Here is a 24,069-nt window from a genome sequence, read left to right as displayed (position 1 = left end):
TCACTCCTTTTTCGAATAAGTAAATCAAGGCATCAAGTGTTGAAAATGTGTTTTTCTTACGCTTTTCATTGTATGTAAATACTACTTGTTTCTGACTGTCCACTTGTTGGTATGATCATTATCTTTATTTATTTTATTTTTTTGTATTTTACATGTTCGAAATACATTTTGAAATTAAATGAATCTCTGAGGCATTGACTCAAATTCCTTTCTTCCTCATATCTCTCACAATGCATTATGACATGCTCCACCTGTTTCCTCTTGTCCACAGTAATTACATCTACCTGTGTCATGTTTACCTATTTTAAAACAGTGTGCTGTTTAGTCCAGTGTGTCCAAATCTAAGTCTCAATATGATTGTCTCATCTCTCCTGTTCCTTCCTGCACATCTCACTTCTCCCACTTTCCTCTGAACTCTGTAGAACCACCATCCTTTCCTCTCTTCCTCCCATTGCTTCTGCCACCTTTCCCTCAGTCTGTTTAATAATGCTCTTCATTTCTGTTTTGCTGAAGCTATAACTGTCAAATCAATATCATCACTCCATTCCACTGCACCGACCACCTTCTCCTTCTTTTTCAGTGTTTATTGGAGGTTGGCAAACCATCTTATAGGTGCATTACCGCAACCTGCTGGACTGGAGTGTGGAGCAGTATATTGGCAGGAAAAAAATAAATAAACAAAAAAATTAAAATTAATAATAATTAAACGCTCAATTATTCCTGTTGCCCTTAAGTAATTATTTAGAAGATTGTGTACTTTCTTAGATGTCTTTCCTAGCAGATTTCCCATTGTAATATTTCCATCATCTACTCCCGATAGCAATTCCCTTCTTTTGTCCTATTTGTTGCACTCTATAAGAACATGCTTGACAGTTTCTGCTTTATTACAGTGCTTTGCATAGTCCAGTTGGGTGCTGCTTGCCTTTTCTATGGAGTGTTTGGTTTAATCCCGTTTGTCCTATTTTCAGACGGGTAATGACCATCTCTTCGCTTGTGCTCCCGCTCCGTATTCCACCAGCTCCTACATGTGTCTAAATACTGCACAGATGTCTCCCTGTGTCACTTAGGTCCTAGTATTCTTGCCAGGTTTTGTGCATGTAGTCCTTAACAAATAAACATTTTAAACCCATCAGTCAAGTTGTTACTGCCTTTGCTTCTCTGTGAAATTGATCACCGTGCACTCTACCCTGCCAACATTTCAAATATTGTCAGTTTTATCTGATCAATATGTTTAAGGATACATCTTGATGTCCTTTCAGCAGCTTCAAGACAAATATTATCTCCCTAAAGATCAAGTTTTTTGCATATTTACAAGTGAGGCTTTTGTTTATTCACTTGTAAAGCCTACGGAGGACATCTCCATCTACAGTGAGGCAGAAAAGTTTATCCGTGAGCGCAAGGGTTTAGCCCATAGCACATCTGCAATATATTTACCTTACAGAAGAATTAACACTGTATTGAGCTTATCGGACTGCCAAATTCAAACATTTCCCAGACATTACTGTGTTGTAAATTAATCTACAGTTGCATTTTGCTTCCAAAATACTATGTATTTCGTAACAATAACAAAACAAGTCTCCTTTCAGGACATACATTTTTTATTCCAAACAATTTAACCAAGCTTGGTTGCCAGTTCCTTGGCCTTTGCCTTCTCCAACTTTGTGATGCGGGCTGTTGATTTGGGGCCCATGATACCACCTCCCCAGTGACGACGGATCTGGAAAACAAGTTTGAAAACAGTTAAAAATGGTGTATTTTACTCTTTCATATTAACATCCAATTTTACTCATGTGGAGATGCGTCATAGTTTAACTCAAATAAATGCTCACCTCCTCATATCTGTCATTGTAGTTGGTCTTGATGGCTTCCACAAGCTTGGCAAGTGCACCTTTATCCTCACTAGGAAAGAACAAAGCTAGTTAATACAGTGCTGAAACTATTTAGAGCAGCATTGTGAAAGATATTGTATATAATAGTATACAAGTATTGATACTGAATATTTGAAATGGTTTCAATACTCATTTCCACACAGCCCAAAACCCACAATCCGTCTTTGAAAATTTAGTACAATTTCCCTCTACGTCTAGTATGTAAATCAACACAAAGACAACAGATGGATAATTATTGGGAACTACTGCTGCAGAAAATGCCCCATAAACCTTCCTGAAAAGACGAGAGAACTTCAGGCTGTGAACTAACATTTAAAAGGTTACTAAACTGCCGCAGTTTTAGTCAGCCGTGTTACTAAACTGGCAACATCTTATATTGTGACACACTTGAACACAGCTCAGTTTGTGCGCATACTTACGGGTTAGTCGTTGTGAAGGCAACTGAAGTGCATGTCTTTCTGTGCACCAGTCTGCCCAGTCTAGCCTTGCCCTTGACGATGCAGTATGGAACGCCCATCTTGCGGCACAAAGCTGGCAGGAAGACGACGAGCTAGAAAAGCAGAGGAACCACCGGAGGACATATTAGTATTTCAGGAACAAATTATTAACTTATGTTAGAGACAAAAACAATGTTGAATCTGGTAAAAAAAAACACAGTAAAGTCCACAATAAATATTGTAGTCAAATTATGTATTCTGTTTGCGGTCTCTGCTCAGGGTTAAAAAGCTCAAAAGTTTGATCCACATAAGGATTCAGGTGAAGAAATTCATTCATCATTGCCAGAGACCACTTCCTAGACTCAACAGTTCAAATATGGCAAGTTCCACTGCTGCCGAAATAACGCACGACAGGCTTACCTCAATAGGATCCACATCGTGGGCAATGATGACCAGCTGGGCCTTCTTGCTCTCCACCAGAGAGGTGACAGTGTTCACACCTGTAGAGAAATGGAAAAGGGAAATTAGGTTCTACTCAGAAAACACTTCCCTGACAATATCTTAATATTTTGGCCAATGCTCAGGGTTAAAAAGCTCAAAAGCAACATGGTTTGTTTCAGTTGAAGAAATTCGAGTCATCATTGCATCAAGGCCAAGTTAGAGAAGACTTCCTCAGAGGGGTCACACTAACTAATAAGTCAATATTGGATGTTCAACACAGCCCAACAAGGCTTTCCCTATTTACATCCATATTCATTTTAGTTCTAAAGTTATACTAAAAATGTTACCCATCAATTAGACTTTCTACACTCTGGTCTTGTGTAGCTCACCTGCACGGAGGACGGGAGGCCTCTTGGTAGGAGTATCTCCCTTTCCAGCTGCCTTCTGCTCAGCACGGGCCAGCAGCCTCTGCTTCTTCTCCTGCTTGGTCTCTGGCCTGTACTTGTGGGCCAGCTTGAACAGCTGTGTGGCTGAGGAGGAACATGTGACACATTTAAACAGTGGCTACATGCATGGTTTGTTCTACAGCATGAGATGTAGACAATATATTTCAAATAAGCACATCAGTGATCTTGGTGGGATGTCAGCACAGCTGTTCAGTTAGCAAATATTCTTCACATCATTTGCAAAATCACAAGGACCCATAAAGCCTTGAAATACAGCTTTCTTCACTTAGGAGCAACGTACCGGTCTGGCGGTCCAGAGCCTGGGTGAACTGGTTGATTGCAGGGGGAACCTTCAGACGCTTGTAGAGGATGGAGCGCTGCCTCTGCAGGCGGATGTAACGCGGCCATTTCACAAAGCGTGTCAAATCACGCTTGGGCTGGATATCCTGTCCTGTGGGAAAAGACCGAATGTTTAGTATTTTAAATCAACTGAGGAAAAGTCTTTTATTTCTAAATCTTAAGTGCATCAGCGATCTTGGTGATGAAAGTTTGTCTTCAATGTTGTTAAGATAGCAAATATTCTTTACATCATCTGCACTGTTACGGTCCATAGTTCTCCCAAATGAGGCTACTTACCAATGCCGAAGTTCTTTGGCCTCTTCTCGAACAGAGGGTTGACTACTTTTTTGGCCTCATGTTTCTTGGCCACAGAAGGGGCAGGTGCCACCTTCTTCCCCTTAGCCTTCTTTCCCTTAGGCTGTAAAGAAGAAAACCGTGTTAATGAGGATACACATTATAAACAAACTACTTTGTAACAATAAAGTTGAATGCCTTAATCAATGTTTATCTACAGCTGTGACTCAAGTTAAAGTGCACAGCCAATACGCATTTAAAGTGTCGCCCAAGTAAGCTTTTTAAAAGTATTTCAAGTCAAGATTGTGCGTATAAATCTCATATTTCAGAGCACAAGTGGTTTGTTTCTAATTAAGAGGGTGTTTGCTGCGGCATCATTTGTCTTGAAGGTGCTAATGAAGGTAGTCCATGCATCTTTTCCATCCATTCCAATTAAAATGAGTACATTTATATTTGGTTGTCATTTCTGAAATTGAGCCTCAATCCAAGCCATGCTTATTATCTTAAGCTCATTAGCTTCCTATAAAAACACTGGCCTTTCACTAGTCATCGCCACTCAACTCCACTTGTTTATTTTGCTTCTCATTGGGCAAAAAATATTACACTTGCATCTCCTAGTTCTTGTTTCGAATTGTGATATGCCTATAAAGCAAAACATCCTTTAGATCCTCAGGTATAAGCTAAACTTATCAGGTTCTTGGGGTTTTCATCTAAATAAAACCTTACTTCAACTGCTCAAAGTTAACCAGCATGCAATGGGCTTTTAGCATCTATTGCTCAGCATTCAAGTTGGGCAAAAATACACTTTAACAGAGATTGAAGACCAGTAGTTGTCAAAAATGTGAGTAGCAGCACAGTGAATGGAGCTAACCAAGTCCCCATGTTGCCAAGTCTCCTGTTAGTATGCCATACAAACCCAGTTATAGCTGATGCTACAAGCTCAGCTGCTACACCGACTTATTATAAATCACAAAGTAAGACATTCTCACATTAGATAACTACCAAAGCCACTAAAACGTGGAGTAGATTTGAGCTATGGCTGCCAACAGTTACATTAACATTTAAGCAAACAGAAGCCATGCAAGGGCCCATAAACTCTACCGGTTAAACCACCCGGATACACACTTATATCCCACTACATTAAGTCAAGTTAAACTTCAATTAGTCACAATAGACACATACATTACAACGCAAGTACTAGGCGGCTCTCATTTAAGCGTGAAAACGCAGAATAATGGAGCAAAAGTGCTCCTGAAATCCAGCGTGTTCACCCACGTTAGCTTTAGCTTCTGACAGGCTACTCGTACCGGCTACGGACAGTCAACTTAAAACCAAGTTTTACCCCCAAACAGCAAAATATCGACGCGTAATATCGACATTATATGAACGGTAAGGCTTCACAGAAGTCATAGGTACATTTTTCAATACAAGAATAGGCATACATAAAGAGATGTCGACAGATAATAAGAGCGTTAGTGATTCCTCAGGAGATTCTGATATGTACCCACCATGTCGGTTGAGGCAAAAAGGAAGACCGAGGCATTCTGGGTAGGCTAAATACCGCGAGGCTTGCACCGTGGTTACGTGGTTACGTCATTCTTACGCACTGATCTGGAGTCAGATGGATGGATGGATGGATGGATGGATAGATAGATAGATAGATAGTAACTTTATTGATCCCGAGGGAAATTCAAGTTTCCAGCATCACAGTTCCATAGTGCAAAACATGTTAGTAAAAAGGCTTAGTGCAAGTAGTTAGTTAGTAGTGCAAAGTACAAAAAAACAAAACAGATATAAAAATACAAGGAGATGAAGAAAACTGTTAAAACTGAATATAGATGTCTATGATTACAGTGACAAAGACAGTAATGCATTTCTTCTTAATAATTTTAATTCTCGCAAAGTTTCACATTCACAAGTGTAAATTTACAAAAAAAAAGCCTAATTTCTTTGTATTTATGAAAGAAATGGATCTATATCTGTCAACAATGTCTTCCTCACGAAACAAAAAAGCAATGAAAACAATGAATGTATGCAATATCTTTGAAGTTTTTAAGTGAAATTATTGTCATACTCTAGCGTGGTCTTTTTTGTATTATTATTAATTAATTTTTTTATTTTTATTGTGTTTTTTTATTATTTTATGTTGGTTTTGTTTCATTTCTGTTGTCCTTTTATGTTTGGCACGGCTCTTTGTTTATGTTTTCGCTATGCTTCTTTTGTATGTAAACGTTTTTAATGTTTTCTGCTGTTACTATGTAAACTGTAATTTTAAAATAATATAAAAATAAAAAAAGATATAACAGCTGCTTGCCTGCTACAGCTTTTTTTGTTTTTTTATACTTTTTTCGAGGTTGCTTTCATAATGCAATTTACAGTTCGTAATTACAATAGTTTATAAACCATTTTTTAAGTAGTTGAGCTTATAGACAAACTCATTGAGTACACTAGAGAAAACAACAATTAAGAAAATAAATAATAATAATAATAATAATAATAATAATAAAAAGAAAAAATTTAATAATAAACAAAAAAAACCCTCAATAATACAAAAATAAGAGAGTAATAATAATAAATTAAATAAACAAATAAGTTAATAGAAAATAAAAGGGGGTGAGGGGGAGCGCAAATATATAGTAATATAATTTACATGGGCACACACATGTATCCTCCTTCACATGTCAGGTCACCTCCAAGCATATGTATATGTGCATGCGTGTTAACCATTGTTGCTATATTTTTCCTTCTGTTTGACTCCATCTCTTCTCAAAAACATCCTCCATATTCCTTACTTTGTGAGTTCCCTTTTCCATAACTTTTACTTCTTGAATTACACTTTTCCATTTTATAAAATCTGGGGGCCTGCTACAGCTTAAATAGGACTCTGACTCTGGATCAATGTTACAATAAACAGTCTTTGTATGTCATACTCAATGATACAGTGATACAATTTCCCTTCACCTATTCAAATAAATAACAATATTATAAAAACGATTTATTTAAATGTTTTAAAATAATCTTCAAACGCATTTATTACGAATATCATGTACCCTGTATGTATTCAATTCAATTAAATTCAAACTTCATACAAATAAGAAGACGCAAAGGTTTTGACGTCACCACGTTGCGTCCTCCTTTTAACGCAAAGGTTTGACGTCACCACGTTGCGTCCTCCTCCTCCTCCTCCAGCGCTGAGTCGTGCCGTGGATGGGAGCAGGAGGGGGAGTTGTTTAGGGATGGTGGGCCGGGGGTATCGCGTCTCTCGCCTCGGCTTCTCCATATCTTGCTAGCATACAAACCAAACTGTCGCCTGCCCGCATCCAGTATGGATTAGTTTACAAGAAGAATGACAAAATAAGCGCTTATCATCGTGGCAGCAGCAGCTTCTGTTGGTAAATACGAGTCATTCAGTCAATGCTGCTGTTGTTGTCATAGCTGCAGTGAGGAGAGATGATTTCTGAGCTCTCGTTTGGTAAACACAAGGCCTTTCACTTGTTACAATCTGTGGGTTAATTGTGACAAGATGGTTTAAAAACAACACTATAGATACCTGTGATATCAGAGGCCAGCTGTGATTTCTAGCTGTTTGGTGTGGAGATGATAAAGCTAGCTAAATAGCAACAACAGCTTGTCATCTGCATCACTACACTTTTGTTATTATTACTGCCCTGTCAAATTAGCAGACTGAAGACAGTGAGTAGTTATGGCTGAACAAGACATTTGTCCTCACCTGGACTCCATTGGAGAGGTGACCAAGGAGGACCTCCTGCAGAAATCCAAGGTGGGCTTTCATTCATTTACTGGAAATGTCAAAGAGTTCAACCTCTAACAATTTATGTTTATTTATTTTTATTTTATTTATTTATCTATTTAAAAAAAATGTTTTTACTATGATTATTTTTATTTTAATAGTATATTTGTGTGTACTTATTTATTTATATTTATTTTTGTAAACTTATTTTTTTTTGAGTGCCCTTGGGGTATTGTCATGGGTGGGGGGGATATCTATCAGTCCAAACATGTTTGTGCAGTGGATTGTCAGAGTTATATTAACAAAATTCAGAAATAAACTCTGTTTAAAAAAAAAAGAAAAAAGATGCCCAGTCCAACCTCTAATAATTTATCTTTGTTTATGTTTATTTATTTATCTAATTTTTTTATCTATTTTTTCTATCTTTTTTTTTTTTTTTTTACTATGATTATTTTATTTTAATTGTATATTTGAGTGTACTTATTTATTTATTTACATTTATTTTTGTACACTTGTTTTTTTTTGAGTAATACCCCGAGGGCATTGTCATATTGGCATAGCATCTATCAGTCCAAACATGTTTGTGCAGTGGATTGTCAGAGTTGTATTAACAAAATTCAGAAATAAACTCTGTTAAAAAAAAAAAGAAGATGCCCAGTCCAGGTCATGTGATGTGTGTGATGACCTGCACGTCCCCTTAAGGTTGTTGTAGCAGCAGCCTTTTACCACTGTAATAACTACACGAGCTGGAATATATGCTCTATGTGTTTGTAATATTGTATGATGTTCCTTTCTTCTATTCATGCTACAGGGAACTTGCCAGTCTTGTGGAGCAGGGGGCCCAAACCTGTGGGCCTGTCTGCAGGTAAAGTCCCTTTAAAATCCTTTTTTTGAATCTTTGTCTTTTCAAGGGGTAATTGCTGCTTTAGCTTGTGCACCTTGTCACATAAACAATAACTACTGCAAGCACAACTACCGCTGCGTTTCAGATAAGGCGGCCAAGTGAATGCTTAATAATTAATGATGATGTTGGTCATAAATGTAATTATAAATGCAGTAGCTCTCAAACTCAGGCAGGCGAGCCAAGTACACAACACGTGCATTGACAGCTATTATTTTATACTCGATTGACATTAAGCCAATTCAGATGGATAGACAGGACGTTATTGTGATGTAATGTCTTTGCAAGATAGAAGACAGGATTGTGTAACACAGTGTCTCCGCTCTGTAGAGTGACTGCCCATACGTTGGTTGTGGAGAGTCCTTCTCTGATCACAGCACCCTGCATGCACAGGTAAAACCCTCTCACACTAAAGATACAGTTCGTTAGGAAACATGCAAAACAGAGTGAATGATTGCGAGTGTGTTTCCTTCAGGCTAAGAAGCACAACCTGACCGTGAACCTGACGACGTTTCGGATCTGGTGTTATGTATGTGAGCGGGAAGTGTTTTTGGAGCACAGGCCTGCGCTGGTGCCTTTACCCGCTGCTCCCCACCACCACTGTAAAGCCACAGAGCAGGTACAACTGGATTGAAATGGAAGAACTACAAATGCTACTGATGCTATTTCAAACCCACACAAGCTGTTCCTTACTCACCTTCTTATTTATAGTATCCATTCATCTTTTTCTTAGGAAGCAGCTCCTAAGCCAGTAGGTCACCCACTAAAAGCAGTACCAATTGCTGTGGCAGAAGAAGAAGGTTCAGAGTCAGAGGAGGACGAGCTTAAACCCAGAGGTACAACAAGTTTACTGTCAACATTTCTTCTCCCAAACATCAGTGCAGTTGAACATTGTTGGATTTTTCTAAGTGCTCATGGCATTAGGTCATAGCTGCTATATTTAATAGATAGAATTGCTATGAGTCCTAAGAATAGTTACTAGACCTGTTTCTTTTAATCCAGACTAGCATTGAGAATTACCTCGGTGGTGTCCTCTTTGTTCTTTTGTAAAAATATTAGGGCTGCCAAAGTTAACGCAATAATAAGGCCTTATATATTAATATTTGTCATTGTTTTGTGTTGTTAATTGATTTCCAATAATAAATATATACATACATTTGCACAAAGCAGCATATTTGTCCACTCCCATGTTGCTAAGAGTATTAAATACTTGACAAATCTCCCTTTAAGGTACATTTTGAACAGATAAAAAATGTGTGATTAATTTGCAATTAATCGCGATTAAATATTTGAATCGACTGACGGCCCTAAAAATATACATCGAAATTGCTTAGTTTGCACACTTTTGCATTCTCTGGGAATACATAAATCTGTATGGCTCTTGTTTTTTCCTATTTGTAGGCTTGACAGGAATGAAAAATATTGGAAACTCCTGCTACATGAATGCAGCTCTTCAAGCTCTGTCCAACTGGTGAGGTCACTTCCTCTCATTACATTTGGTCCACTACCGGGGTAATGTGTCTCCTTTACTATGTTTGTTAATTCATTTTATCTTTTAGTTAAACAGTTTTTTCCTCCCTTTCCTCACCAGTCCTCCTCTCACTCAGTTCTTCCTGGACTGCAGTGGATTGGTCCGGACCGATAAGAAGCCTGCCCTCTGTAAGAGCTACCAGAAACTCATCTCAGAACTCTGGCATAAAAAACGGTAAATAACACATAAAAAGTGACATAAAAACTACTTGGGACTATTATGTACTAATGAATCATTTATGGTATATTAAACTAACTCTCATGGCGGCTACCCTCCCAGGCCCAGCTATGTCGTGCCTACCAGTCTGTCTCATGGCATCAAACTAGTAAACCCCATGTTTCGTGGTTACGCTCAGCAGGTAGGGGCAAGCACCCAGCAGGTAACTACACCTGGCATCACTCAACAGCTTGACACAGTCTTTGTTTTTTACCTGTGAACCCCTGTGTATTTTCCTCACACATTCCCTAAAAATGACTCGCTATTGACAACTACATTTGTTATTAATAACCCAAAGGCTTAACTTGAGTTGTTTACTTCTACTTCAGTTTTTTTGGGGGTAATTAAAATAGGCTAAACTTAACCACAGGACACTGGTAACACTATTTCCAGTTGTGTATGTTATTAATTTCTGTGCAAAAACCAATAACGAAATTTGACAAAAAAATAAAGAGGCTAAACTAAAATATCTCAACATACCTTCAAACTGCATGAAGAAACATTAAAAAAAGCATCTGTGCTTTCTTGAAATACACACAACTCAAATCAAACCTTTGCGTTTTCTGATTCTTTGCAAGACACTAAACTGTCGATGTAATCCAGTTTAAAAAATGTGTTCATGTTTGATTCAGGCTTAGTGCATGTTTGATTGCGTGAAGTGTCTGGTTTTGTTGGATTGTGATTGCCATGGAAACGTGTTTCTAAATAATGAGTTTGCCTGTCTGTAGCGGGGATGATTAGGTTCTCCTTGTACCACTTCTCTTACCAATATACAAAATGCTTTCTTGCTGCAAACAAGACACACACCATGACTCACACATTTCTCTGTCCGTCTTCTTGTTTTGAAAATAGTCAGTCAACTTCTCTGCAAAACCCCCTGTCTCTCTGTGTATGACGCCCTCATGCGTCCTCCTTTTGAGTGAATGCAATGTGCTTTTCTCGCTACAGGACACTCAGGAGTTCCTGCGCTGTCTGATGGACCAGCTACACGAAGAGCTGAAGGAGCCTCTGACAGAGTGCAGCATGAGCCGGGATGGAAGTGATGGCGAGGAGATAAGAGACGGTGAGCGCTCTCCGTCTGAGGATGAATTCCTATCCTGCGACTCTGGCTCCAGCAGTGACCGGGGGGAGGGGGGAGGAGCGGGGGACGGCGAGCTGCTCCTGCAGGATGAGTGCGACGGGGTCAGGTCGCCGGCAGGAGGGATAGTGGGCGTCGGCACCGGTGGGGTGATCTCGGAGAAGGAGAGGCTGAAGGAAAGGAGGGTGTCTGGCTCACCCCTCCGTGGAGGCTCACAAGAGATGGATGAGGACGCCGATGTGGATACCGCAGCTGAGGAGGGCGTTCCTGAGAGGGCAGAGGAAGAGGAGTTAACAGCAACCCCAAACACTGAGGACCAAAGCCAAGAGAACAACCAGCTATCTGATACTGGGCAAAGCCAGAGCAGCAACTCCTCAGGTATTAGACCAGCAGGATTATGAAAGTGGATTCTTCTTCTTCCAGCATGTGAATCATTTGTCTCTAAACTGTCAATTCTGTGCATCCAACATGCCGTTTTCTAGAGCCAGACAATGAAGCGTCAATGACCCAGCCCCAGCCTCAGCCCCAGCCACAGCCACAGCCCCAGCCCCAGTCCACTCCCTGCAGTCCTGTGCGAACCATTCAGGAGCTGCATCCCAAACTGTCCTCCAGTCCACCTCGCTCCAGCCCCCTCCGCTCTGCAGGACCTGCCTACTCCTTAAAAAAAGGTAAGGAAACGCCTCCGAGTTCAAACAGATTCAAATCTGCTCATTCAAGGCGCTTCATTATTTCTACCGACTCCTGGGAAGTTCAAGTTATTCAAACCTCTGCCTCCGACATGTGCATTTGCACCACAGTCATATAAGAGTAGTTAAAGGGACTCTGTAAGAATCAGAAATGTGCTTGTTAACAGTGACACCTGTGGCCGTTAAGTTAACTACAGTCAGCGTCCTGTTGCTCGCGCTTCTGCCTGCACTACCCCATCACTGGCAATAAAGAACGATTAAAAAATGTTTATACTTGTACTTACATACAGTACCTTATGGTCACATTGGGAGCCATGAGAGACTTGTTAGAGCCACGTGAATTAAGAAGTCTAAGCACCAAAAGTGAGGTGCCTTTTGATTTTGAATCTGATGAATCCAGTAAGGGTTTCTAGAGTTTCCTTCAGATTTAGCAAAGCATCGCTGCGTTAAAGTCTAATTCTCTCTTCATTTTCAGAATCACCAGCAACATATGGGTGAATTTGATTCTATTTTCTGGTGTTAATGCAGCTCACAGTGTCGATCAGGTCAAACAACATTAACAGTGATAAGTTTGTCCTTTTAATATCCTCCTCGCCGTCGTGAATCTTTCAGCTCAGCTGCTGCTCAGCGCCAGGAAGAAGAAACAGTCTCACTATCGCAGCGTGATCTCTGACATCTTCGACGGCTCCATCCTCAGTCTGGTCCAGTGTTTGACTTGTGACAGGGTGAGCTGTGCTTCACGTGTTTAAACACCAGGGGGAGCTACATGTTTAGTCAGAAACCACAGTACATTTACTTGAAAAAATTAATTATATTTTATATATTTTTTTGTTTTAAGTGAAACTTAGATGGAAGTATGTCCTCATTATAAAGAATATTTTTGCATGATTAGAATTAAAAAAAATTAAAATGTGAAAATTGTAATTGAACAATTCACTTTTTAAACTTACATTAGCATTATCGTTCACATATGCATTTTTTTTTTTTTAAAACATGGATGTTAAATTATTCATTTTAATCTAAAATCTCTCATCCATCACACGCTGATTTGTTTAGATAAGCATTTATTGACATTGTAAGTTCTACTCTCAGTGATGGAGGCATGCTGTGTAAACTATGTCTCTCTGCTGTGCTACAGGTCTCTACTACAGTAGAAACCTTCCAAGACTTGTCCCTCCCTATTCCTGGTAAAGAGGACTTGGCCAAGCTCCACTCGTCCATCCATCAGAACCTTCCGGTCAAGACGGGCGTGTGTCCCGACAATTACAACTCACAGGGCTGGATCACCTTCATCATGGACTCCATACGCCGGTCAGTGGACCACGTTTAACTGTCACATGAATACAGTGGAATCTAATCTATCTGATTGCACACTAATACAACTTCCTGCAGCGATGCATTAATATGCTGAGGTTATTGAAATGATTTAGTGCCGCATGTTTCTTGGTTGGAGGTTTCATTTTGACTTTGTGCTCAGATGAAATTCAAGATAAGTTTAACACGCTATGACTTACTGAGCGAGTTCCTCAAAGAGAAAGAAGGCAAGTGGAATCATGAGTTGTTTTCTTTTTAGTCATTTGATTCCTTATGCAAATCCACATTATCTCTGAAAATCAAAATCGAAATGAATCACAATGAGGCTTCAAAGAAAAGTGTTGGTTCCAGTGAAGTCTGTTTACAGATGACGAAGGTGAGGTTATGTAGGCATCACAGGACGTTTCTACATCTGTCATGGCAGTGTTTGTGTCCTTGTTTCGGACTGGTGAGGGTTTTTAAAGCTAGAGTCCGTAACTTGGAGCAGTTTTTTAAAAAACGCTCACTATATCTTGACGGTTGTGATCATATATTAATTAATATTCTACTTACTGTACTGTAATGCTTATTTCTCACCTCAAATGTTTTCAGAAACATCTTGTAGTGTACTGTTTAGCTGTAAAATGAGAGAGTTTGCTCTGGCCGGGGTGGGCGGAGCTTTGTTTTGGTTGTGTCGACTGTTTCGAACATGGCGACCGGGTCACAAACTTCCTCATCTTACAGCTAAACAGTACATTACAATATGTATCTGAAAACAATTATCCGTCTCATGCAATACTGTCAGGATAAAGTGACAGTTTTATAAAAAAATAACTCATCTTCTTTGCTCAAAGTTACTGACTGTTACAGCTTTAACGGTGTAGTAGGAAGAGTAGTTCTTGTCTACGTCAGCAAAGCAGTGGGTTGACTGAGATACTCGAAATAAGATAACTGCTTTCTACTGATAGAGGGAGGGTTGTATGCTGCTTTTTTTCCAACATAAAAGTAGAATCACTTCCTTTGCCATGGGGCATTTGCACATACTGTACCTGGACTATGTTACCTGTATTTATCATCTTACATATTGGCACAGAGGTGCAGAGACAGGCCTTGGCATGCTATTTGCTCGTCTACCGGCATTTCCCAGATGTCAAAAGAACAGTTTTTACAGTGATTGTGACGTCGTTTGGTGAATCTAATGGTTTCTGAGGAAATATAGATGGAGTATTCTGGAGGTGTTAAATCCATGTTCCAACTCAACAATAACACATCATGCAAATCCTGCTTCCTCCCTGTAAGACCACACATATCTTCTCCATGCTCCCCGGTTCTGTCAGAGAGCCAGGGTGCTGAGCAGATTTAAGTTGAAGACACAATTCCTGCCTCAACGGCCGGAAGTGCAAGCCTTTCAGGAGACTGTGAGATCAGGTTCATTAAAGCTGCCCTTCCAATTCCTTTCAGGTATGGAGGGCGGAACCTGCCAAAATAAAAAATAAATAAATAAATGATTCAATAAATAAATAAATATGTCATTAAATGTAGCAAAAATAATATAAAAAAAATAAATGTAGCCATTTATTATATATAAGGGCATAAATATATAAGGGAATTAATACAAAGATAAATAAAATAAAGAAGCAAATGAAAACAGAAATATCAATTCATGTCACATTTTATTGATTAATTAATGGCTACATTTATTTTAATATTATTTTTGCTGCATTTAATGACATTTATTTATCAAGTCACATTTATTTATTCATTAATTTTTGGCATGTTCCGTCCTCCATATTCAGGAGCTAATATCGCTCCAGACAGCATTTCTTTTGGGGTTATTTAATCATTATGAGTTGCTGACCCACATGAAGGTCAGTTTTTGTCAGTATGATCACGGTGAGGGGACGGACTAAAAGGCTCTGTGGCTGTAATCATTACGTCTCTTTGTGTTATGCCTCTGAACAGGTTCGTAGTCTCGTGTATCCCCACTTGGTTCTGGGGGCCCATGGTGACCCTAGAGGACTGCCTCGCTGCCTTCTTTGCTGCAGATGAACTCAAAGGTAAACAAGACCACACTGTGCTACTCTAGTATAATACTCTAGTTTTTAAGTTTTTAAGTGTAGATCAAAGTTATAATAGTTTTGAATTTTCAATTAGTTTTTATTTTATTTTAGTTTTGACTTTTCGATTTAATTTAATTTTACTTTAGTTTAGTTTCAGCTTTTCAGAAGATTTTAGTTTTAGTTTTTGTATATTTAGTTTTATAGTTTTAGTTTGTTTAATGTTTAATCTTCACTGCTTTGTTGAAGCAATTGTGGCACAGTGCCATCTCCTGGAATGTCAAGTCCCTTCAGTTTCTGTGGTTCAACATCACGAGAGCTGACAGAAATTCATACAGTCTCCTTTTATCAGTAGTGACACATTATAGCTAAAAAAACTAAAACTGAAATGAATTTAAGTTCTTTTTTTCTTTTCTTTTTACCCAGGCAATATCGTTTCAGTTTAGTTTTTCTCAAAGGATATATTTTTAATTTATTTTCAGTTTGCTAAATATATTTTTCACTGCTTTTTTTCGTTTTTGTTTCAGTTTTATTTACTATAATAACCCTAGATGGATGTAGATGAGAAAACGTGTCAGAATTAACATTTACTGTCATCCTTTTCACAGGGGACAACATGTACAGTTGTGAGCGATGTAAAAAGTGAGTATGTATAGTAAATCCAGGTGGAGACATTAATTACAACTGGAGAAACGCTCATTTGTAATGCTTAAAACATATAATTAATTTAAACAAGGATATTTAGATTTTTTACACAGTTTTTTTTTTTGTTTTCTACAGGTTGAGAAATGGTGTCAAATATTGCAAAGTACTTAAACTTCCAGAGGTACACATTTTTAAAAAAATTTTTTTATAAATCTGAGCTCCTTCTTGCTGCAAATAACAAGTAGTAAACAACAGTGTAGTTTTGCTTGTGGTTGGCTTCATAACGTGTGTTTTTGTTCGTTTGTGTAGATTCTGTGCATTCACCTGAAACGCTTCCGGCACGAGGTCATGTATTCGTTCAAGATTGGCAGCCACGTTTCCTTCCCGTTGGAGGGCCTCGAAATGCGGCCTTTCCTGGCCAAAGAGAGTCCGTCCCAAGTCACCACTTATGATCTGCTGTCAGTCATTTGTCACCATGGCACTGCAGGAAGTATGAGATAACTTAATCTACTAGAGATTATTTCAACACGGTTAACATATTTCAGAGAATAAGCGAAGGTGCACGTTCTATCTAATCTATGTTATCTATTCATCCTCTTACCCTTTGTCTGGTGCTGCAGGTGGACACTACATAGCTTACTGTCAGAATGTGATCAATGGCCAGTGGTATGAGTTTGACGACCAGTATGTCACAGAGGTCCATGAGACGGTGGTGCAGAATGCAGAAGCCTATGTGTTGTTCTACAGGTAAGCAGCATGTGAAGGCATCGTAATGTCATACTGAATCTATTTTTTTACAAAATGTTATTTTTTTTTCTGCAGGAAAAGTAGCGAGGAGTCGGTGAGAGAGAGGCAGAAGGTGGTGGCTTTGGCCAATATGAAGGAGCCAAGCCTGCTGCAGTTTTACATCTCCAGAGAATGGCTGAACAAGTTCAACACCTTCGCCGAACCGGGGCCCATCAGCAACCACACATTTCTCTGTCAGCACGGAGGTGTGTGCCAAAATCTGTTGACGCCAAAATCCTGCCTTATCACTCTGAGAAAAATGAAGCAATGCTGTTGAGTTGCATTGTGGGAAATGTAGATCCAGTGTTTTTGAAGTTTGACTAAGATTAGGGACTAAAAGTCACATGATTTAGGATTCTGCTGGTTCAATTTTGACTATTTAAAATAAAGTTTCTTGTGAGTCCTCTAATGTTATGTAAGTGAAAGCCACCGTAGTTCTCCGACACGCTTGTGAAACTCTGGTAACGTGATCCGCAAAGTGCAAAAACCGTGGTACCGCCAGCAGCCGTCTGACTTCCGTTTCTCCTAAAGTAGTGTTATTATGGTATGAATGGCGTCTGAGCAAGGTGAACATTGTTACCACGGTTTTGCACTTGGCGGCTCACGTTATCGCAGTCTTGGAAAGAGAGGAGTGAGCAGAGGGGGTACTCTGTTGGTTGCAATCTGCAACCACACCACTAGATGCCGCTAAATCCTACACACTGTCCCTTTAAAAACAAATAGACACTAGCAAATAACCTCATAGCAAAATAAGTGAGTATATTATCCGTTGGAAGTTGTTCATGTTGTTTTATTCTGCTGTATTATTCAGCTGTTAAATAGAGGATGGCGCTGTGAGGAGGATTCTGGCCCCTCGAGTCATTTCAGCTCTTAAAACAAATAATTCTTGTTCTTGTTAAACTGGGTGTTTCTTTTAGATTTTTATGATAGTTGGCTGGTTTACATGTCTCAATTGGAAAAACGTGTAACTTTACTGCTTTTGTGAGTTGCAGGCCATCATTGTTCAAGAGGGATGAGGGTGGGGATTTTGTGTAGGAGGAGGAAAAATTCCTCCATAGTTTGCACTGGTCTCCAGCACAGGCCACACAAGTCCTAGATTTCTCCTTTAACTTAAACATATTTTATCTCTGCACAGGGATCCCTCCTAATAAATACCAGTACATAGATGACCTGGTTGTGATTGTTCCCCAGAATGTGTGGGAGTACCTTTACAACAGGTAAGTCAATATGCAACATTTCAATTTTGAATGTGTGTGTTTAATCAATATTTCTATATTATATGGATCAAATGGCTACATGTAATGTGAAAGGAGTCACTCGTAGTGACAAACCTACAGAGAATTATCCCCAACTCTGCAGCTCTACAAAGTTGTAGTGTTTTTTAGCTAATTCAGGTAATTTTTTTTTAGAAAAATGTCAAAGTTCTCAGATTCCAGCTTCTTAAATGTGAATATTTTCTGGTTTCTTTACTCCTCTATGACAGTAAACTGAATATCTTTGAGTTGTGGACAAAACAAGACATTTGAGGACGTCATTTTGGGCTTTGGGAAACACAGATCGACATTTTTCACCCTTTACTGACATATATTACCAAACAACAAATCAATTAATCGAGAAAATAATCGACAGATTTAAATCGACAATGAAAATAATAGTTAGTTGCAGCTCTGTTTGGATGCACATGTTCACATTTGTTTTGTGTCAATCTCTCAATATATCTTTTACATGCCTTTCTGCTAAATGTTGGTGTTTCTGTCCTCAGTTTTGGAGGCGGCCCAGCAGTGAACCACCTGTATATGTGTGCCATCTGTCAGGTGGAGATTGAAGCTCTGGCTAAACGCAGAAAAATGGAAATAGACACCTTCATCAAGGTAAAAGCCTGTATTCTGCAGGGGTTTACCTGTGCGTAAATATCTCTTTGAACTTGTTGAACGAGCAGGTTTCTCTTGTTTGTAGCTGAACAAAGAGTTCCAGGCTGAAGAGGCTCCGACGGTGATCCTGTGCATCAGCATGCAGTGGTTCAGAGAGTGGGAGGGCTTTGTGAAGGGCAAAGACAACGGTATGTCCTAACAGGAAGACAAACACAGTAGTGCATTAAAGATCTTCATCTGTCTGTCTTTACAAAAATATTTTTTTTATGATTTGTTTTCTCAGAGCCACCTGGTCCCATCGACAACAGTAAAATTGGTGTTATGAAAGGAGGGCACATACAACTCAAGCAAGGTAAACCTCAGCACTGGTTGTAAATGTGGAAATGAGAAAAAACAGGCAATAAACCAGTTTTATGTATGTGTCCCCTCAGGCGCAGACTATGGTCAGATCTCAGAGGAGACATGGCAGTACTTGTTGGGTATTTATGGCGGAGGCCCTGAGATTGCAGTGAGGCAGACCGTGGCCCCGGCGGACCCCGACAGCCTTCATGGAGAGAGGAAGATCGAGGCAGAAACCAGAGCACTTTGAGATATAAAAAGGTTGGAATGTTTACTTATTGGGAAACACTGTAAATCACTGTATTCCCTCATCACATTCCCCTACATATACACACACTTCCATACAATCACGTGTTTAAATATACTTTTGGGTATTGTGTAACACTTTACTGGAAGCTTTGGTCATGGAGCTGGTCCACTCACTTTGCTTACCGTCAACCACATGAGCTCATAAATTCCTTCTGGTCAGCAGAGAGAGTAAGATGTGAGCCAAGAATAATGGAGGCAGTAAAATCCAGAGAATAAACAGCTGGTTTGAGTTAAGGGTCGATTTGTTCTCAACTTGTTTTTCATTTTCCACAGATCTTCTGATTCCCCCCTTTTCACTCCTGCCCTTCACAGGAAGCTGAGGAATTTGCACCTTGGCGAAGAAGCCTCGACGCGAGCACTTTGTAAATGTAGCAACGCATTATTCTGAAGCCGTGTAGCAAGAGGGTGAAACGGTACTTAAAATATCACGTAGTTTATTTATTGGCTAACTGATCCTCGATGTTAAGGTGTAAAAAAAAAAAAATAAGACGTTGTGTCACATCTCTGGAGCTGTTTTTGGTAGCTATGGTGTTTCAGTGGCTGCTGTAGTGACTAGGTGTCAGATACTGCTCAACTGGCAGACAGCTGCTGGTGTCGTGAACCGGTCTGCTGAGGAGGAGAACAGAACTACAGTGTGATGTTTGGTTTGAGGACTTTTCTTCTTCATGGGAAGCGACAAACCAAGAGACAAGCTTTCTGTTGTTTGCCTGTTTACTAGTTACATAGCAACAAGTTCAGACATCAAGTGAGAGATATTGCATAAATCATACTCTTGCACCTTACAACCTTAAATACACAGTATAACTGAGCCCTCAGGAATGGAAGTCTTTTGTCTGGTTAAGCTAGTGAAATGATCAAGAAAAATACCACAGCAGGTTTGTGTCAAACCACAAAACATGCATGTGTTCCAAAAGACCATTTTCAGGGTGAGAAGCTTCAAAGCTGCATGTAACTGCTGCTCCTTTATTGGGACCTGTGAGGACGGTTCACTGACGGGATGAGATGTCGAGTTTGATTGCTCAAACAAAACAATGACATCTTTCCTGTGCTCCAAATGATGGGAATATTGAGTCGCTCCTGTACAGCACTATCCATAAAAAGGGGCATATAGTTATATGGCTATAATTTTTAAACAGAGTAGAGAAATAGCAAATTTATGAAAAGACAAACTAATTTAAATCATATATGGCAAGAGTGCAGGAGTTAAGTAGGAAGAGGAGAACATATTTGGTGCATTAGCAGTAAATTTGCCAAAGGGGTAATAATAATAATATCTTGTGCAACTGGCTTCCCTGGTATATCTTACAAAGAAAGTTTTTAATTCTTCTGAAACACAACAGTGTGAATTACCTCATTTCAGAAGAGATGAATCCAAAAAGACAGATAAATGCAGTACCTGTTTAAACAAAGAGAGGGCTGTATTTTTACCACGTAGTCATACAGAAAGAAAGAAATTATCTGACAACATCACAAATAATTAGCACAACATGCACAAATCCAGACAACAGTACGGTCATTTATGATTACTATTTGATCGATCGAGTATATTTTCTTATTTCTGCATAATATCTTAATTGTGCATGTTTCGTCATCAGAAAAAGGAGGCTGCACACTGGGGTAGGGATGTCACACTAGTATAGAGGACGGAACCCCGACAAAAATAAATAAATATGTCATTAAATGTAGCAAATATAATATTAAAAATAAATGTAGCCATTAATTAATCGATAAAATGTGACATAAATTGATATTTTAATTTACTTCTTTATTTATTTATCTTTGTATTAATTCCCTTATTTATTTACACTTCTGTGAAATTTTCCCTTTTATTCATTTATGTATTATTTTTACAAATTTTTAAATTTATGTATTTATTTTTGCATACATTTTTTATAGGGGAAAATCATGCATAAATAAATAAATACATTTAAAAATAAATGCAAAAATAAATAAATTAATTAAAAAAACAATACATAAGGGAATGAATACAAATATAAATAAATAAATAAGCAAATTAAAACAAAAATATAATTTTTTGTCACATTTGATCAATTAATTAATGGATAGATTTATTTTTAATAATATTTTTGCTACATTTAATGACATTTATTTATTTATTTTGGCAGGTTCTTTCCTCTGTACACTATGAGCCATTTGCTTGTAAAAATATTTGTGCATCTGCAAATTGCATTTTTGTTGAAGACGCATTTTAAATTATTATGTAAATATACACTTCTTCACTAATTGAGACACCATAGCTTGTTTACTCCAATTCTATTCTGCCGTGAGGTTTGAACACCTCCACCCACACAGGAAGCGGTAAATGAAAAAAGGCTCGGTGTTTAGAAGAAGTGATTCAGATCTTGTGCTTCTCTTATCTTATTTATATGATCAGACCGGTAAACAAGAGTGTCGTGCAATATAACAACAACATTTGAGACGGTTCAACCTGCTCCCAATATTAACCTCTGGCTTCCATTTGAAGCAGCCAACATGCAGAGTTGCTCAGAGCATTTTTTATTTGATAATTGATCTGAAATATTAATAGTAACATTACATATTATTGTGTAGATTTTTCCTTTACAGCATAACCAATGCAAGATTAACATGCCAGATTAAAATCTATGAGAAATGTCAGCGAGTCAGTCCGAGCAAACCATGCCCTCCTCTATCTCATTGTAGATAAATCACATGCTTGCCTTTTTTTTACTGTACAGATGCATAGTCTCAAAGATAGCCTCCACATTTTAAGCAGTTAAAGCCTCATTGCGGTAGCGTGAGCAACACACGGGAAACACAAGATAAGAAGAATGTCGATTGTAACTGTGCTGTTCTGTTATATTATTAATAAATAAAAATTTTGAATTAGTATAACCAAATTGAATTATTTATTTTTCTGTTAAATTGAATTTTTATGTTTAAATAGCACAATTCATTTAAACTGTTTTTTAAAATTCCAAGATAGTATTAAACAAAAAATTCAGAATTTTCATTTACTGTTTGATGGTAAAATACCATACCAATACCAATACTTATTAGACATGCACAGAAAAACCTCCAGAAGTCGGAGATCCACTCCGATAAAAAACGCTACTTACCAGTCTAAACGGCCGAAGACTGGAAGCAGGGAAACACCCTGGCTCTAAAGGTATTAAAACATCTGCCTACTAGTACCTCTAAGGCTCACCAATTAAATGTTCTTGTTTGTTTAATCTGTACAAAACAGAAGTTTAAAAGCAACATGTTGTGGCTAGCTTTTTCTCCTGCTTCCAGCTTCATAATTAGTTTCAGACATTATTAGAGGGGTATTGAATTTCTTCCAAAATGTCAAACTAGTCCTTTTAAAGATGTAAAAGAAGTCGTCAACATAAAGAAGCTCAGCCTCAAAAAGGAAGAATCATAGTTTGTTGCTGTCCTACAATGTTAGTTTGCTATAATTAGGAAAACTTTGAGATTCCAAGACGAGCGAGACAGACTTGTGAAACATACTTAATCTGATAAATTCCGACAAGTTCAACAAGCTCAGCAGATATAATTATCAGAAGAGCAGCTTTAACATTCCCTTGAGCAATATATCTAACAAGGCAAGCAGACAGTAACCCAAATACTTTGACTACTTTGATAGCAGGAAAAGTACAGGTGCACCTAAATGGAAGTCAGCCAGGGAGTTTCAAGATGACAGAGTGCGCGTCGATTGGGTGGCAGCGTTTTTTGACAATACTGCAAATCGACTTTTGTGTTTTAATGATGTCAACGTTTCTTATTCTGCCAGTTTTTGGTGTCTATTTTTTTTGTTTTTTTCAGTCAAATCTGAAATAACTGTTTTTTTTGGCCACTTGGGGGCATCCGTAACAAGTTGACACATCATCACATTTTAAATTGATGTGGCGAACTTGTTAGCAAACAGTCGCTTATTTACACGTTCAGAAGTTACGGAGCAATATTGTCATTCCTTAGGAGTCATGTGTCTGGTCACCTGATGAATGATGAAGTCTAATATAATATAATAACTAAAGGTTGCGTTACAGCCTAGAAATCGTCACTGTATGTCATTTAACGTTAACACAGCAAGCAGTGAACCTTCTTATAGTTTCACCTTCCCTCTCAGACGAGGACATTCAATACATGGAGATTTTGCCGAACCTAAATCTGCGTTAGAGGCTCGGAGTCTCCGTCACCCTCCTGAATATCCTGTGACCCAAACCATTAACTACTAAACACTTGAAATTTTCCCGCTATGACACATCAAACGTCAGCTATTTATTTTTTATTCCAGACCACGGCCTAAAGTAATGTCTTGCTGTTTTGTCCGTTAATGTTGCCCAAAGAGCAATTCACCAATTTTAATATAAGAGAGGACACTGATTTGTCCATTTGTCTTAAGAAACGTGTTTTTCTTTTTTACACATGACCAGTCCAGTCTACCAGAGATGATATTGATACTATGGGGATGTGTGTGTGTGTGTGCGTGCTATGTTTACATACTTTAGGGGGAGTAAGTGCAATGAAAAAAAAAGATGAATCTTTGTGCAATCTTATCATCAAAGAGACACTGGACAGTTAAACACAGAGCAGGTTGAACAGCCGACAGTAACGGCAGTGCAGCTTATAATATTGCGGTGTTGAGAAACGTAGAGTGGTAATTATTTAATTATCCCCACCCATGTTTGTTTGCTTGTGTTACGGCATGTGCTGTAGCTATGCGTGTGAGATTTCCATTTTCACATTTCACAGGAACATACATGCATTGCTGTGGTTGG

General features: G+C 38.6%; 2 protein-coding genes and 4 non-coding genes across 9 annotated transcripts; 1 reads left to right on the top strand and 5 right to left on the bottom strand.

The window, feature by feature from the left end:
• Positions 1 to 1,580: 1,580 nt before the first annotated feature.
• Positions 1,581 to 7,126, bottom strand: LOC141757837 (large ribosomal subunit protein eL8). The gene is made up of 8 exons (XM_074618693.1): positions 7,007 to 7,126; positions 3,850 to 3,988; positions 3,515 to 3,664; positions 3,157 to 3,297; positions 2,747 to 2,826; positions 2,309 to 2,439; positions 1,830 to 1,899; positions 1,581 to 1,717 (listed from the first exon to the last, which is right to left on the bottom strand). The coding sequence occupies exons 1-8, from the start codon at positions 7,124 to 7,126 to the stop codon at positions 1,613 to 1,615; spliced, it is 936 nt and encodes a 311-aa protein (XP_074474794.1). The 3' UTR covers positions 1,581 to 1,612.
• Positions 2,597 to 2,671, bottom strand: LOC141757944 (small nucleolar RNA SNORD36). Its single transcript, XR_012591795.1, has one exon. It is a non-coding gene; the product is annotated as a small nucleolar RNA SNORD36 (small nucleolar RNA).
• Positions 2,902 to 2,973, bottom strand: LOC141757950 (small nucleolar RNA SNORD36). The gene has a single exon (XR_012591800.1). It is a non-coding gene; the product is annotated as a small nucleolar RNA SNORD36 (small nucleolar RNA).
• On the bottom strand, positions 3,387 to 3,455 carry LOC141757939 (small nucleolar RNA SNORD24). The gene has a single exon (XR_012591790.1). It is a non-coding gene; the product is annotated as a small nucleolar RNA SNORD24 (small nucleolar RNA).
• On the bottom strand, positions 3,736 to 3,810 carry LOC141757935 (small nucleolar RNA SNORD24). Its single transcript, XR_012591786.1, has one exon. It is a non-coding gene; the product is annotated as a small nucleolar RNA SNORD24 (small nucleolar RNA).
• On the top strand, positions 7,044 to 20,328 carry usp20 (ubiquitin specific peptidase 20). 4 transcript variants are annotated; one of them, XM_074617087.1, is made up of 25 exons: positions 7,099 to 7,238; positions 7,530 to 7,627; positions 8,409 to 8,462; positions 8,829 to 8,891; positions 8,974 to 9,117; positions 9,232 to 9,334; positions 9,900 to 9,969; positions 10,090 to 10,203; positions 10,309 to 10,408; positions 11,194 to 11,701; positions 11,806 to 11,991; positions 12,622 to 12,734; positions 13,148 to 13,320; positions 15,265 to 15,359; positions 15,968 to 16,001; positions 16,140 to 16,185; positions 16,314 to 16,494; positions 16,625 to 16,751; positions 16,827 to 16,996; positions 17,926 to 18,007; positions 18,553 to 18,661; positions 18,747 to 18,849; positions 18,945 to 19,013; positions 19,093 to 19,261; positions 19,583 to 20,328. In XM_074617087.1, the coding sequence occupies exons 2-24, from the start codon at positions 7,550 to 7,552 to the stop codon at positions 19,248 to 19,250; spliced, it is 2,880 nt and encodes a 959-aa protein (XP_074473188.1). In that variant the 5' UTR covers positions 7,099 to 7,238; positions 7,530 to 7,549; the 3' UTR covers positions 19,251 to 19,261; positions 19,583 to 20,328. The 4 variants fall into 4 exon arrangements, with proteins under 4 accessions (XP_074473189.1, XP_074473186.1, XP_074473188.1 ...); XM_074617086.1 differs by having other exon boundaries at positions 7,527 to 7,627; XM_074617088.1 differs by having other exon boundaries at positions 7,044 to 7,627; positions 10,309 to 10,387.
• The last annotated feature ends 3,741 nt before the right edge of the window (positions 20,329 to 24,069 follow it).

The sequence above is a fragment of the Sebastes fasciatus genome, chromosome 19 (genome assembly GCF_043250625.1).
Source record: "Sebastes fasciatus isolate fSebFas1 chromosome 19, fSebFas1.pri, whole genome shotgun sequence".
Classification (NCBI taxonomy): domain Eukaryota; kingdom Metazoa; phylum Chordata; class Actinopteri; order Perciformes; family Sebastidae; genus Sebastes; species Sebastes fasciatus.
Note: the sequence above shows the minus strand (reverse complement) of the source record. Positions and strands in the feature narration are given on the sequence as shown.